This window comes from Battus philenor, unplaced genomic scaffold, assembly GCF_028537555.1.
Source record: "Battus philenor isolate CCGP_79_NKW_IND1 unplaced genomic scaffold, ilBatPhil1.0.hap1 SCAF_16, whole genome shotgun sequence".
In the NCBI taxonomy this organism is placed as follows: domain Eukaryota; kingdom Metazoa; phylum Arthropoda; class Insecta; order Lepidoptera; family Papilionidae; genus Battus; species Battus philenor.
In genome coordinates this window covers 8,139,100-8,156,079 of record NW_027181678.1, presented here as the reverse complement: position 1 = coordinate 8,156,079, position 16,980 = coordinate 8,139,100, and the positions used below count along the sequence as shown (strand labels likewise).

At 36.2% G+C, this 16,980-nt stretch overlaps 1 protein-coding gene across 2 annotated transcripts; it reads left to right on the top strand.

The window, feature by feature from the left end:
• Nucleotides 1-4,503: 4,503 nt before the first annotated feature.
• Nucleotides 4,504-16,808, top strand: Nmdar2 (NMDA receptor 2). Of its 2 annotated transcripts, XR_011106738.1 has the most exons (16): nucleotides 4,504-4,879; nucleotides 5,190-5,329; nucleotides 5,442-5,657; nucleotides 5,735-5,972; nucleotides 7,776-8,083; nucleotides 8,687-8,931; nucleotides 10,070-10,271; nucleotides 10,352-10,675; nucleotides 10,751-11,028; nucleotides 11,893-11,995; nucleotides 12,074-12,222; nucleotides 12,603-12,823; nucleotides 13,558-13,658; nucleotides 15,088-15,317; nucleotides 16,520-16,623; nucleotides 16,708-16,808. XR_011106738.1 is itself a non-coding variant. In XM_068762690.1 (15 exons), exons 1-15 carry the CDS (start codon nucleotides 4,504-4,506, stop codon nucleotides 16,554-16,556), a joined length of 3,168 nt encoding a protein of 1,055 aa, XP_068618791.1. In that variant the 3' UTR covers nucleotides 16,557-16,808. The 2 variants fall into 2 exon arrangements, 1 of the variants encoding a protein (XP_068618791.1); XM_068762690.1 differs by having other exon boundaries at nucleotides 16,520-16,808.
• Nucleotides 16,809-16,980: the final 172 nt, after the last annotated feature.

Below are 16,980 nucleotides of genomic sequence, written 5' to 3'. Positions count from 1 at the left end.
AATGATAAAAATTAAATTAAAAGAAAAAAATAAATACTTCCATACTATACATGTTCCCGCCTATAAAAACAGAGAATGCTACAGAAGAGCCTTACTTTAGCACAAATATTGGAAAAAATATATAAAGGCATAAAAGTGCCTGGTTATGATTTACCTGGAGATGGCTACGTGTTGTGTTAACACTCATTTATAAAAAAATATATTGTTGATATATTTATAACCAACATTAAGGTAAGTAGTGGAGATTAATGTAAATTACTCTAAATAAGGGGTAAAAGCTTGTTTCAATGGAATCCTATTTAAAACTTTTCAAGTATTATTTATAAATTGCTCTTAATGTTACAGAAAATGCATAGGTAATAATGGAATATGTTGTTATATAATAAAAACTAAATGTATATTGCAAAAATTTTAGCTATGCTGATTATCAACGTCTTAAAATAAAGTAAATATTTTCAAATAGCTTTGGTACATGTTAAATTTAAATATTTTTAAATCTTTAATTTCATATTTCCTCAAAGATTTTGACTAAAAATTATCATAATTAATAATGATAAGACTGAATTTAGTTTAAAAAAAAGTTATTCATTCCTATAGATGCCTAGAAAAAATTTAAACCCGTTTTGAAAATTGAGTGGACTAGAAGAATGATTTATTAAAGCTTAAAACAGAGATCAGATTTTCCTGATACTTGGTTAATGTGGCTAAAATACAAAACAAGTGGCTACTTGAAGTGTCTAGTCGGTTGCGAGCTTAACAGGGCTTTGTAGACGTTTAGCTTCGTTACGTAACGTTTACAGGAGGCGTGGATTTTGTAAGCGTCTGACGCATGCGCGATTACTGGAGGCGCGCAAGGGATGAGGGTGCGTCAGTCGACGCTCGGCGACTGGAGGTGCTCCGCGCTTTGCGCCGCGCCCCTCTCCGCCAGAGCGTGGCTCGGGGCGTGGCGCTTACGTAAACACGCGTGGTACTAACTGGCGCTGCAGGCGGCCACGCTACTGTCCGTCCTAGATCGACCCCATGTTGACCCGCCGCTTAAAAGATATATGTGGATAACTCGCAAGCCGCTGCGCCGCCGACGCGGCCACTGCCACCACCGTCGCTTATCGCGCTTATAGGTACCATTTGCAACTTTTTATCTGATATGTGAACAGTCTATCATCATTATTGTCTTGATAAAATTATACAGTAACATCAAAGCTTTAAGATTATGAAAAACGCGTCTGTTAAGGATATCATTAATGAAATTTGAAATAAATGTTAAATCGGATTAATTAATCTATATTCAATTTTGCTATTTATTAATAATAGAATACATAAACGAAATAGTACTTAATTTTTTTTATTTATTAAACATGTGGCAATATTTATGTTGCTTAACATATAAAATATATTTTGTCAATTTCACGAATTTTAAGTGTTTATAAATAAATAACGATATCCTTGAAAAATCATAATGCATTAATTATTAGGATGGCTATTTAAAGTTAAGAGTTGTAAACTCTCTGGATGTATTTCTGTTGCAAAATATCCGACGTTTTACTTAACATTGTACTTTTAAAGAGAAAAGTTTTATTAAAATATGTGCGATTTAATTCATGCATTTGTAATTAAAAGACAACATTAAAGAACTCAGAGAGACCCATAAAAGTAAATGGAAAGTAAAAACATTTTACATACACAATTTGATTATAATAAGTACAGTAAAAGTTGTTTTTGTAAATGCGATTGATTTTATTTATTTTGTTGTTCAATACGTTTAAAAAAACTATAAAGGAAAAGCCTCTTGACACTTGTTCTTACTAATTATCAAAATAGGAAAAAAGTGAATTAATCTTAACTTCTGACTTTTTTAAAGATGAAGTACTATTTATAATTTTAACGTTAATTTTTTAACCTACAAGTAAAAAAGGATCCAGCTTTTATGACTTGAGTCTCGGTATTCTCATCGGTGTCTTAAATAGTATTCGTAATTATATTACAACAATATTTATTATTTTTATATAACAGGAGAAAATATTAAAACGCGCTCTAGATTCAAACAATTATAATTAAGATAGAAAAGATGCGCTTTGTAAAAATTTCGCTATAGACTAAATTAATGTTACACAATTTTCAATATAATATAAATGAAACTATTTTCAATTGGCTGAAAATACAAGAGATAACATAACTAATAGGCCACAAAAAATTACCGGGTACAGATAAACCAAAATATTTTCAAAATTGTTTGAATGGCCCACTTGTATAAATGTGTTACAAGATGCTGCTTAATAGACTAGTCTGAAAATATAGTTAATTTGTTAAATTTAATTATAAAAAAATAAATTCATTATTTAAAAAGGCGAAAAAAGATGATGGTATATATTCTGAAAAACGTAAAAAATTGTATATTTCCCTCGTTAATCAGTGCATCAGAAATGATTCTGCACTGATACGTGAAGTGTACACTATACTCGTCGATAATATTGCCGGCATTTCAACATGGAATTCTCTAAAAAGACCATGGACTTTGGATAACTCTTGCAAGGGAAAAAATCAATAATGATGAGACTGCCACAAATTACTCTTCAAATAATTCCTCGAATCCCACTTTAAGGATTGTTTAAGAAAAGATAAAATTGCCGAAGTTCATTGTAGCAATAATAATACATGGTTTTTATAATTTCTTCCATGATTATATTTTGATTCAAAACTACAAATTCATATGTAATGTCCACAAATGAAGTTCAAGAAAGAAGTGAGTATTGACTATTGTAATAACAACATCCTTATAAAGATTGTATCTGGCGGTTTCATAATTGTGCATTAAAAATTTGAAAATAGCAGGTATTAGGAGACATTATGTTAAGGAATCGACTTTTCTCAAGGGGATGACAAGCCGTCGCGAGGGATTAAGTGCGAAACAAATTTTAATAGATTCGACATTCAATAAGATGTCAACTCTGACACGATTCTCCTACGACTTCGGAAGGTAATTAATTCTATCAAATAGTCACAAACTTATTTTGTCATTATTTGCTAGAAAGCATGACGGATGCAATAGACTGGTTAAGAATGCTGATTGGCTATGCAGGATCTAACTGACCGTTGTAATGATAATACAAATCACTTGGAATAAGTATCAAAGTCCATGAATATCCGAGAATTACGCATAAGTTACAAATTAAATAAATACCTTAATGAATTTCAGTCGTCTGTATAATTTAATACCTCCTCTTTAAAAATGTAATTATTATTCTTTACTGATAAAAATTGTAAGAACTCTGGTAATTTGGTCATACGATCATTATTATATAATATTGTAGTTTTTATGACAGGTCGAAGAAAAATATGTTATTTCATAAATTTTATTCCACAGTTCCTCAAAAAATTGTTAGTATTTAATAACGTGAACAAAGTTTGTTAAAAAGTTCATCTCAATGTTCTTTAAAATTTTATGAAGTAATTATTACTGCGATTACAAGCTATAGAGGACCTAGCATTTAGAAACTTTGAGGCTTACATGGGGATGAAATGAATAGATATTGATATCCCCACTACTGCTCTACGTTTGATCCACCGAATGTGTACTTGTACCACCCTGTACATTCTGATATATTCAAACAATATTTTCTTGATGATGATGATGATTCATGATGTCAAAAGTGTAGACGACCAGGTCACCTACCTGGTCGTCTGTTTGTAACAAGTGTGTTTTGAATAAAGGTGTCGTTTTTATGATGGACTAAATTTAAAAAGTATCATTGAATTGATGGCCTGGAATATCGTCAGAGTCCTATAAGTTTCAGATATAAAGAGGAAATTTTGAATAAGTATAATTTTAATCTTTTATGCACGAGAAAACCCAATGTATATTTGGTCAGTGAATCCAAGATGTAGGTCCCGCATGTGTTACCTTCACGTCTGCCAGATGCCAGCTAAGATTTAAATTCCATAGAACACGTAAGACACTTTAAAAGGAAGAGCTTTAGTAATGTACACGATAACGTTTTTTTATTTAGTGTATAATAAAAAATTGTCTATGCTAAATTGTCTTGTGAGTATTATTGTTAAAAATATTAAAAACTCAGTATTTGCATTTTTGTTTAAGAATTGCGTTAGTCAAGACAAGTTTAGAGATTTTGTTAATTTTATTTACATTTTAATTAAAATTAAATAGTGTACAAAAACCCAATCTGCAATAGGTCCCACGTGTTTATGATTTATCGAACAAGCATCATCAACCATCGATACCACCATATGCAATCTAATCAAAAAACTAAAATTCAATAAATAAATTAAAAATGTCGATACTTTTATCAGTTTATACTGCTGATATCGATACAATTTTTGTTATAAAAAATGGCTTTTCTTTCAATAATATGAGACGTTGAGTCTTTCTTAGAGAGAAGGTTTTGTTTGCTGGAATATAGATTATGGAAATACTTAGTCAATAATATATTAAAGTTAACAAAATACTGAATTAATGTAAAAATGTTTATTGCAGCATCAAAAGCCGAGATGCAGGCGCGTAGTGCGCTGATGGCGTTGGCAGCAATAGGCGCGCTGACGGCAGCGACAGCGGAACGCGGAGGCGGCATCAAGGTGGGCAGCGCGGCGGCGGGCGGAGCGCGGGACTCCGGCCGGGGCGGCGGCGTGCGCCTGGGCGGCGACGGCCTCCGTCGCGCGCGTACATCGCCCGCTCCAACCGCGCCACGAACGCCCACCATCATCACCGCCGCGCTGGTCGTACCCCACAAAGCCTTTGGCGCGCGCGACTATACGCGCGCCGAAAAATCGGCCTTAGCTAAACTTCCTCGTAAACTACAAAAACTCTTCTCGCATGTGCGCCTAAATATTACGCTTTCTATGCAGGGACTAACGCCTAGTCCCATGTGTAAGTATTACTCTGTTTTATTTCAATAAATTCTACAGTAACTATTTATTCTTCAAGACCATCCTCATTAACATGAACAGCTTGCAAACTTTTACATTATCAGAGCGTTTGAATACTTGAGCTTAAAGGCTTTGTCGACAGACGAAGATTCGTTCGTTGACAAAATTGTCTTCGCTTTGTATTCCAAAAGTGATAATAAGCTTTGATCTATTCGATTAGTGTACCTATACTGTCAGCTTATCGACATTCTTGGTCGCGTACGAAGGACTAAGGAATAATATTCTGTTTTAATAATTTTATTTGCTTTCAGCTATCTTGGATTCGCTATGTAAAGAATTTTTAGCAGTGAACGTGTCTGCTATCCTTTATCTTATGAATCATGAACAATACGGGCGTTCTACTGCCTCTGCACAATATTTTCTACAACTTGCCGGATATCTTGGCATACCGGTAATGCTTACATACTTCATTGCTCTTTCTCCTGTTCTCTCAATCTCTTTTCTTAAATTCGTTGGTGTTGTTTGATTAAAGTGTCTCTTCAATTTATGTTCTCTCTACGCAGGTTATTGCGTGGAACGCGGATAATAGCGGTCTTGAGAAAAGAGCAGCTCATGCATCATTACGACTTCAGCTGGCCCCGTCCATAGAACACCAAACCGCCGCGATGTTGTCGATATTAGAACGATATAAGTGGCATCAGTTCAGTGTTGTCACGTCTGCTATTGCCGGCCACGATGATTTTATACAAGCCGTGCGTGAAAGAGTCACCGCTCTACAAGTATATTCCATATTATGCGTGTTATGGATCCGTCTAACAATATTACATTGAGTTCTAATTTTCTTTTAACTTCGCAGGACCGATTTAAATTCACTATTTTAAATGCAATTGTCGTAAAGAGAGGTTCGGATTTAAATGAATTAGTGACCAGCGAAGCACGAGTTATGTTACTGTACGCGACAAGGGAAGAAGCTGCCGATATACTCTCTACGGCAAGGGATTTGCATTTGACTGGAGAAAATTTCGTTTGGATTGTTACTCAAAGTGTTCTCGGTTTAATGCAACAACCGAACAAATTTCCAGTCGGGATGCTGGGTATGTGTTCTTTTTATTAAAATTTCTTCAATTTGTTTGTTGTACTGTCTATTGACTGTAATAATAAAATTAGAATGTAACAAAATCTAACTTTGTTAGTACATTGCTATGTAAACATCTTAATAAAGGAGATGATGTTGGTGAAACGTGTGTGGTAAATAATAATAAAGTAAAATAAAATGAATTGCTCAATTTTACTACCCTGCTGAGGAGGAGAAGTATATTTTCGAAACAAGTTCCACTAGCTAATGTCCGAGTACCATGGAACATTTGGAGAACGTACATTATCATATTACGAACGGTAAATATTATGTGAATAACAATACTTGCACCACAAGTCCGGTAAAAAAGAAGAATCAACACAACTGCTAGTAGATATGGTTATAACAAATAATGGGCTAAGAAAATGCTAAAGATGAAGAATCTATTAATATTTGGTTACATCTTTAAAATGTTCTAGCGCATCTGATTACGCCACTTTTAGATTGCAAGAAACTATCAAGCGCAACAAGGTATTAATTAAAAGACTGTGAAAAAAGTAGAAATAGTAAGGATATAGCCCACAAACTGTTGAAAGAAATACCCGTAAAGGAAGACAGAAAAATTACAGAAAACTCGTATACAACTATATGAAACTATAGTAATTATACCAAAAACAAGGCCATAGATTTATTGTAGTCCGTTTCTCAAAAAACAAATTCCGAGCTATACTAAAAAACGTAGTGGACGGAAGAGTTACTGACGTGTAATTGGATAACGATATTAACGATAAGAGTGACAATCAAAGGATGGTTTGAAAATTTTGAAACAGAACAGATCTTCAACAGATCACTCTCTTGCCATAATATACAAAGATAAGTTCCATGAGAAGTCTGAATCTACTAAAATCAACGTGCCTATTCAACAATTCAGTGATAATAAAGCGACAGGTAAAGTCAATATCATAGAAAAACTTATAAAATATGCTGGAAGTCCCACGACAGAGTAAATTAACTTATATCAGACGGACTTATAGTCAAATTATTGACTTTTTTTAAACGTTTTGTTTTAGAGAAGAAAAAAAGGTATTTTCTTGATTATGAATAAATCAGCAAACTGCAAGATTTTATTCAGCAGAAAGTAACGGTATGAACACAGTTCATTTGAAATCAATTAATCCCTTTGGGCCAGAAACATAAACATTTACTCGGAATCTCGACTATGTAGCCAAGCGAACAAATGATTTAGTTCGTAAGGAATATAATGTGTAATGTATTTACAGGAAATTCAAACTCTATGTTTGTAATAGCAAGCATATTCAAATACTGGTAAATATGTAAAAATTGGCAAAAATTCATAAATGTATTACTGTAGCTACCATAAAGTTGAAAGTATACACCTGCACGATTATGTATATACGCGGTCATAACCAGCGACCGTAGTTCGTGTGGATCAACCGTTCGGTTTACTTCACACAACAATGTTTTTATTTAAGTCAGTCACTACTAAAATACTTACCGCTGACGGCCTATCAACAAAACAGTAATTACAACTATCATCGCCCTACGACGAAACCACCATTGCTCTACGGTGCACGTTCTACATCTATACATTTGTCTTCCTAAAACTCGCTTTAAACGCTGTCCATGGGATACTTCACTCGGAAATAAAATTTAAATACAATATGTATAATATAATATATTATGATATACTGAATCGTCGATGAGATGCTTATATTCATTAGTATTTCTACCATGAAAACATATATTCATTTTTAATAAAAATATATTCTCATTGAAATTTTCGATCTGTTTTTATTGTCAGGTGTGCATTTTGATACATCGTCTGTAATTACGGAAATCGCAACGGCGGTAAAAGTTTTTGCATACGGTGTCGAGTCATACGTTTCGGAAGCAGAATACATGCGTTACCCCCTCGGCACAAGGTTGTCATGTAGCGGTGTGGGTACCGGAGAAGCGCGCTGGTCTACCGGGGAACGATTTTACCGCCATTTGCGCAATGTCAGTGTCGAAGGTGAAGCTGGCAGACCAAATATCGAATTTACTCCGGAAGGCGAGCTCAAAGCCGCAGAACTAAAGATCATGAATCTTAGACCAGCGATGGGTGAGCAGGTAAATGTTTATCCATTTTATTTAAAATAATTTTAATTGGATATTTTGTAGTGTAAAGGGCATGTTTCATAAAAGCTCCATTCAGCATATAAGTAATGTGTGTCGAATGGACGGAGATAATACAACAAATAGCGATTACAATCGTATCAATTTGTCCTGAAATATGTAACTATAAAATTTACTTGTGATGTTAAAATAAAAGTATGAATTTATATTTGAAAACTTATTAACTCGAATCCGGAAAAAAATTGAGTCAGGAATGAGGAGATCTGTAGCCAGACGAACATAGCCCTGCACATTGGCAAGTTGAAATGGCAGTGGGAAAGCCACATAGCACACAGAGCTAATGACCATGGACCGGCAAGCCCGGCGTAGGACTTCTTTTCAAAAGGTGGACTAACCTAAATGTTAAGGTCGTCAGAAGACGCTGGATGCAGGCTACTTTAAAACGATCCTTTTAATAATCTAAGTGGGAGGCCTATGTCCAGCCGTGGATGTCCTACGGCTGAAATGATGATGTTATCTATCAGATGTATCGATGCTTGTATTTGTTTTTTTATACTTTTCTTTACAATTATATTCGGCGTATTGTCTATGTTATAGTTGGTATGGGAAGAGATTGGAACATGGAATTCTTATCCAAGAGAGCGGTTAATAATCAAAGATATAGTATGGCCGGGCGGATTGCACACGCCTCCTCAAGGTGTGCCGGAGAAATTTCATATGCGAATAACATTTCTAGAAGAACCACCTTACATTAATCTCGCGCCGCCAGATCCTGTGAGTGGACGTTGTTCTTTAGACAGAGGAGTGATTTGTCGCGTGGCGCCTGAGGTAGACGTTGCCGGGTATGTAACATGATACTAATGCTGATTTAAATGCCAGTTCTTAAATATTTGCGACTTTATTATATTTAGAATAAAACCAAGTGAGCAGGTTACTTAGGCGTCAAGGACGACGAATACCGTAAATCGTTTGCCCGAGAAACAAAATATCTTGTTTGAATTTTACAACATTTTCTCCACCATAGGTGTCTTTCACCGTAACGAAAACCATTGTAATGAAACTAGGGTATCCGATAGATGTGAGATCCATTAAAATGCTAACAAAAACGCTGTACGGCGAGTTGGGGATCTATGATAAAAGAGCATGAGCGGCGCGGTCGTGAACGTTGCTGGTGAACTAACGAAACAAAGAGGCCGATGCTAACTACGAACTAAATTAAATTAACTAAACTTAATTACTAAAACGTGGTGCAGTGGGTACGGTAGTACGCGTACGCGTCTACTGGCCTCTCAGGTTTATACAATAAAGTGGGTACATCGACAATTTTGACGAAATAAAACATAATTTGGTGAGTTCAGTTTCCTGCGATAAGTCCTGGCATTTAATTATTTATTTTTACTTTGGTGGTTCTTTAAAAGACAAATTTTAGTTTTTATTAATTAGTCATTTGTTAGTTGTCTCTGAGCCTTATTAGCAAGTTCACAATCCCTCAATGAGCCGGACATACTCTGGATTTTTCTACGAGATCAATTGAGGAGAACTATAGATGAACGAATCGACATAGCAACAAGAAGTAGCAGTGAAAACCAGAGGCTGACAAACACAGCGTAGGATGCCCACCCATTAGGATGAACTTGTTTAGGTCGTCGAAAGTCGCTGGATGCAGCCCGCTTACAACCGGTCTTATTCGGATCAGAGAGGGGAGGCATATGTACAATAGTGGACGTCCTACGGAGTGTTATTAAATAATAATATCTCAGATCAACAATGTAAGCGTACACAATGTTTCCGAAATTTTATTTTTAGTGGAAACTTTTTTTTAATAATTATTTCATTTTGCATTCATCATTTCTGCCATGTGAATCAAGCAAATAGGGTCAAATCGTTTAAAGGAAATGTTAGACAAAACTAGAATAGGAATAAAATAAAGGATTTTTTTTCGAAAGACCTACGATTATTGCAATTTAATTTCGTCTGTAGGATAGAAACAGGCACAGCACACAGAAATAGCTCGTTATACCAATGCTGCAGTGGTTTTTGTATTGACTTACTGCAACAACTGGCGGAGCAACTTGGCTTTACGTACGAGCTCGTGAGAGTGGAAGATGGCAGGTGGGGTACACTGCATCATGGAAAATGGAACGGTCTCATTGCGGATCTCGTAAATAAGAAAACTGATATGGTAAAAAGGTTTTTTTGAAAAACTATAGAGTTAAGTTTATTGTGAATATATTAAATACAGTACTTAATTTTAATTTGCAGGTTTTGACGTCACTAATCATAAATTCAGACCGAGAGGCTGTGGTAGACTTTAGTGTACCTTTCATGGAAACGGGTGTTGCGATTGTGGTGGCAAAAAGAACCGGGATAATTTCACCTACGGCCTTTCTAGAACCCTTTGACACGGCCTCGTGGATGTTAGTTGGCGCCGTCGCAATTCAAGCTGCAACATTTTCCATATTTTTTTTCGAATGGCTCTCTCCGAGTGGTTTCGATTGTTCAACTGGAAATAATTCTAAACGGATGCCACAAAATCGTTTCTCTTTATGTCGAACTTATTGGATTGTATGGGCTGTACTATTTCAGGTAAGAAGACCTTATTGATATACATAATGATATCTATTATATTGAGCTATAGATAATATTGTTTATTATTATCAGGCCTCAGTGCACGTGGACTCACCGCGGGGTTTTACGGCGAGGTTTATGACAAACATGTGGGCGATGTTTGCGGTGGTATTTCTCGCCATCTACACTGCAAATTTAGCAGCATTTATGATAACCCGTGAAGAGTTTCATGAACTGAGTGGCTTGGATGACCCAAGAATAGCGAGGCCGCTGTCTCAACGTCCACCGCTAAAGTTCGGCACTGTACCCTGGTCGCACACAGACGCAACTCTTGCCAAATATTTTCCTGAGCCCCACGCTTACATGGCGCAGTGAGTACAAAAAAATTGTCATTTCTCCAAAAAGGTCAATTGGAAACGGCCTTCATTAGTCGTCTTCAAAAATATCTCTGCAATAACAAACTAAAAAAAATTTCAACGATTGCTGCCATTGCGGTACATGTATTTTGATAGCATGGTTAGATATGGTTAAAAGAGATCATCACGTTGAACATTAAAATATAATTCTGTGTTTTTTATAATTGCGACGAACGATGATAACGAATGCTCATATAAGCGAGGTTAATGATCTAAAGACATATTATTGTTGTTCTTTTTTTAACTCTATCAATATATCAATAAAATATATAAAACGCAAAAATAATCAATCAAAAATTATAGCGTTCAAAGCTAATGAAAAATCTTCAACGTTTTTTGTAACGACATTATTTATAAAGTTATTGTTGACTATTTGAAAATCGCTAAATATAAAAAAAATGTTATTTAATTTAATATAACGACTAGAGTACTAAATATGATATGATAATAAAAAGCCGTCTGAGCTGCCAAGTGCAGACAACTGAAGAGGGCACTTGGCGTCTTTTAGAGATGTTACTGTATTGTCCTGAGAAGAAACAGCACTTTCTAAATTGTGTTTTCTAACTTAAATTTCTTGTGTTCAATGTATTTTGTAAGTATTATTGACGCATGTTTTTCTCTCAAGGAATGTTTAAAAGAACAAGTCCGTTGAATATAGTTTATTTCATATCCACTCTTTAGACTAAATATGAATGGTCGTAATGTAATGGAGTTTATATTTCTTCTATATAGCTTTTGATGATTTCGAAAAGTGGACATTAGATTAAAAATAATGAGGTATAAAGTTTTTACTAATTGTCGCTATTTTAATTTATTCAGATTCAACCGTAGCACAGTGGGCGCTGGCGTTACAAGTGTTCTTACCGGGGAACTCGACGCTTTTATATATGACGGGACGGTACTGGACTACTTAGTCTCACAAGTAAGTCAATCTATTTCTAAACCATGCGATGCTCTATTGTTATAAAGAGATAGTTAATTTGACACAATCATTTTATAGGACGAAGACTGCCGGCTTTTAACAGTAGGTTCGTGGTATGCGATGTCCGGCTATGGATTAGCGTTTACGCGTAATTCTAAATATCTTAGTATGTTCAACAAAAGATTACTAGATTTACGTTCAAATGGAGATCTTGAAAGATTACGCAGGTCGGTATTATGCTAACTTTATTATAAATGTTGTGCGTGAACATCAATTCCATCACTCAGACTCATGTCGTGCATCATGGACACGTTTTCAATACAACTCGTATCATCAAAGCGAATCATTGAATACACCACTGAGCACCGTTGAACTAAGCTTTTAACTATTTGGCGGATTATATGAAAAGTTATTGACCTATTTAATGGCCGAATTTGTAAACGCTTCAATAGCCATTTCGCTTATTATTTAAACATTAGCTTAGGAGAGTTAATTGGTTAGTACTCATGTGCATGTGCGTGTAACGTATATGATTTAATTATGTGTCCTTTGTTAAAAAAATCGATTATTTTCAAATAATAAAGGAGAAATATTTTTAAAATTGCAGATACTGGATGACGGGCACGTGTAAACCTAACAAGCAGGAACATAAATCTTCGGATCCATTGGCCCTGGAGCAGTTTCTGTCAGCGTTTCTGCTGCTTATGGCCGGGATATTGCTAGCAGCACTCCTGCTGTTACTTGAACATGTTTACTTCCGCTACATGCGTGAACACTTGGCTACCTCGAGAGTGGGCTCGTGTTGTGCCCTTGTCTCTTTATCCATGGGTATATTATTCATTTTCAATAAGAAAGTAAATTATATAGTAAATGAAAAAAAAGGTATTTTTAAATAGAAAATTGATTACTGCTTGTTATAAGACTAAGTTGAATTTATTTATCTGCCACGCTATAACCATAGTGGCAGACGGCACACTTCATCACGCGTAGGGCAGATGCCCGCCTGATATCTTTAAGATTCTGGAGTGAAGACAGCAGACCAGTCGGACGCAACTCACAAGATGGATAGACGTCCTCGTTAAGATCGTTGGAAGACGCTACAAGGAACCCGATTTTAACTGATCCTATTGTAAATCTATGCGAGGGGCAGCGTCCAACAGTCCTATGGCTAAAATGATGGTGACACTAGAACCAAAATACTATCGCACAAATGATAACCCTCGAGCCCCGACCGACGACACGCTTTGAGCAAAAAGAGAACAACATCTTGTTTGGCAAGCGACTCGCCTTCTAGAGTTTCAAGTAAAAAAAGAAATTAAAAAATGGGTTTACAAACGTTGCCTCAACGTTCCATTCACACGCCGCGCGACGGAACCCTTTATTTCCGTTGTGTAAAATTAGCTACTTAATTTTGTCAATGCAAGTATTTCGTATGAGACCCTCCATGCGATATACTTGTGTCATACAATTTAGAATAGAGAACCTTTCTACTCTTAAAATTATTGCTTATTGTGTAAATCTCAAGAGATTATCATATACCTAAAGATTAAACTTTTTCACAGGACAATCATTGTCTTTCCACGGTGCGGTCGTGGAGGCTGCTTCTCGTGGTTTCGGTGCGGGCGGACGTGGCTATTGTCGCTCGGCGGTGTGCGCAGCACAGGTAAGCATTTGTTTTTGCTCTATTTACTCGAATATTTATTTGACATTAGCCCCGATACTCGCTAATCGATAACCAATCGGTTTCCTCGGAAACAAGGTCGAATCGTATATCACAGGGGACGCCAACTCCCGATCGTACTAGATGCAAGCGTGGCTTGAGTTTCTTCTGTCACATCTTCTTCCAGCGCCAACGCTTTCCGAAGTGGTAGAACTGATATTAGGCACACAATCGTAACTGACGATTGACAGCGCAAGCCAAGGTCCCCTCAAGGGACCCCTTGTGTGTAATCTCTATTAGCAATCACTATCACTTAATGAAACATCCTCGGTAGTGGTATAAGACCTCGGCAGCCTCCCAATCCTGTAAGATAGTAGTAAGTAGCAGCGCCAGCAGAGGCTCCTCCGGAAGCCCTCCGGTTTCATTACTTTAAAAGAGGTCTTGGGTTAGGCAGCTTCAGCCTGTTACCTCGTGGATTCTGCAAATGGCATTTGGGAAGCAGTGACAAAAAAACCTCGTTATACTTCATACTGTACTAATTTAGCCCGACGCAGTTCATTAAAAAAATAAACAAATAAAACGTATTTCTGAGTGATTACTTTATTGCTTGATTTAGTATTTCAATAAAGAGTTCCTCGAGAGTTCTCGATATAGAAAAAACTTTAGTCAACACTAATCAATTGTGCCTTTAGTTAATTTATACAAGCATGTGTGGTTGACATAGATAAATATACTATCAATCCAGTAATTATGTATGTAGTATCTCGAACCTTTTTATGGACATGTTTATTTATTTGATTATTTATAATTTATATTCCATTGACTATATGTGTATAAGCTACAAGGAATACCTCTACACCAATCAACTAATATTGATTGATTTTGTACATTATCTAGAACAATGTTTCCTAACGTGGGGCAATTTGATAGTTAAGGGGTGGCAACTCGCAAGTGAACTCGACACGATTTCAACCCTTTAAAAATACATATGTTACTACAAAGGTTGCCGCAGAAATTTTAGAAAGGATAAGGTGGGCCATGCCACATAAAAAGTTGAAAAATACGAGTCTAGAAGATTGAAGAGTTGTATTTCGCGTTTGCCGCACGCGCATTTATCAGCGGGCTGGCAGGCAGTGCATTCACGACTTCTTACTTTCATTGCAAGACTACTACTGCATAGCGGAAGTAGCTATATATTAGTCCCTTTCTTAGTTAAATAAACAATAAGCAACGATTACCTACAAAAATTATGTTGCATGACATTTTCATTCCAATCCTTTATAGCACAAGAAATATGTTTTAATTTTCTTTGCAATTGATATGGGAAAAGAAAAGTGAAGATTTTAATATACTCGTAGCAAATATTCCTTTTTTAGTTACTTTGTTACCCCCCTCCCCTTAAAATAAAATATTAAAAATTGACCATTTGTAGGTGTGGCGCGCCCGTCACGAGCGGGATGCTGCAATGGCGCGCGCGCGGCAATTAGCGGCGGCCTTGGCTGCACATGGGTTGCAGCCGCCTCCTCGGCGCCTAGCGTCGGCCGCTGCTCTGCTGGCCGGAGGTTTGCCCCATGACGCTACGCGCCCCCGAACGCTACGGGCGCCCGCCGACCTACTGCCAGACTTAGATCGTCCACTTTCCTGCGGCGATTTGCGCTCCAGGTCTGGAATTCCTTTGACTTACGTCATCATCGACGTCTTTTACCATACCGACGACCTTATTGGCATTTTTTCATTGGCAAGCGCAGTTAACATACACCCATAAAGCAGACCCACAAACCTATTAAAGTCATTGAAAGACGCTGGGTACAGGCCGTTTCCAATTAATCCTATTAGAAATCTATGAGGTAGGCGTGTATCCAGCTATGTGCGTCCTACGTCTGAAATGAAATCTACTTACTTATTTTATTAAATGGATGGCTGCAAAGCAAGCTGCAAAGAAAATGTAAAAAACCGCACAATTAATCTTATTTTACGTAATCCCTGTGGCATACGTTTAATTATATTTTTTTCAAGGCAACCATTGAACTTTAACAAAACAAAAAAAAAATTTGGAAAATATTGCCCTATGTAAACATAGCTGCAGTGTTTATTAAATTCTCGACTATAAGATGTTATAAATAGGAAATTTATTTTTACATTGATTTTGGATCGTATATAACGAACAATTAGTAATTCTTTCCTTTTCCCGATGTAATTACTGCTAAACTTTCCTGATTCGTGTTTAAAATGTAGGCTTCACACTCACATACCGCGATCTATTCGTGATTGGTAAAGTCGTTCACTTCACAGAGGTTAGGTATTAGCCAAGTGTTTCGAATATTTCGAGGTACGCTCAACAATCAATAAATTTGCATCCTAAGTAAGAAAAGGACCAATATTTAGCCACTTTCGGAAGTGGCTAAATATTGGTCCTTTTCTTACTTAGGATGGACTTCCGCGAAGTAACGCCTGATTCCATTAAAAATTTGCATCCTTATATCCATGTGCACTAATTAAAAATAAATTATTTTTCCAAATACATGGTTGGAAATAAGTATCAAACTACTCCCGATGACTCGTAATGAGATGGCTCGGTTCTCTCCGGCGATGAGATCCATAAATGAATGTGAAATCAATAAAGTCGGGCGAAACATAGGCAATTGTATTTATTTACTGGTGGAATTAACTAAGGTTACAAAAGAGTAGCAATTACATGACCTACGATATTTATATAATTTTTTTATATGAAATTGTAAATATAATGCGGATTCGGCGAAATACTTAAAGGTTTATATTTAAAAAAATAAATTAACAAATTATATAAAGGTTTATTGATTTGAATAATGTTCGGTATATAAGGACTAAACGGTTGTTGATTTCAGAGAACGGACGCGCGTGGAAATGGAAACAGTGCTGTGAGGTGCATATTGCACCACCCTATTTCAATTCCTGAAGGCTGTTCTTACACCAAGTTATACAAGACGAAGTTAGTTTATATCTAATGTTAAAATACGAACAGATAAAAGAAGCGTTGTAATTATTAAATAAATTATTCCAATTATTAAAACAGAGAGAAGGATGTAGATAGCGAAGCGTTGTTGCAGAACGCGCGCGCGGCATAGGCTGGGCGCTGGGCGCGCGTTCCAGTGTTGTCTACTACAATAAAATATATTTTTTGGACAATATCACATGCCTTTCATTCCTTACCTTTAAAAAATATAATAAATATCATAATTATAACTCTTACTCTCTAGATACATTTGAATTGAAATTATCTTAGTAGATTCACGGAATCTCCAGTCTGTTTAAATTGACTACAATTACACACTAATGTAGCAGCCCG

Excerpts from the sequence above, each read along its gene's own strand:
- Nmdar2 (XM_068762690.1), top strand. The coding sequence starts at position 4,504 with ATGCAGGCGCGTAGTGCGCTGATGGCGTTGGCAGCAATAGGCGCGCTG. Across the intron at positions 11,029-11,892 it reads CCCCACGCTTACATGGCGCA|ATTCAACCGTAGCACAGTGG; the intron begins GTGAGTACAAAA and ends TAATTTATTCAG. Across the intron at positions 12,223-12,602 it reads GATCTTGAAAGATTACGCAG|ATACTGGATGACGGGCACGT; the intron begins GTCGGTATTATG and ends TTAAAATTGCAG.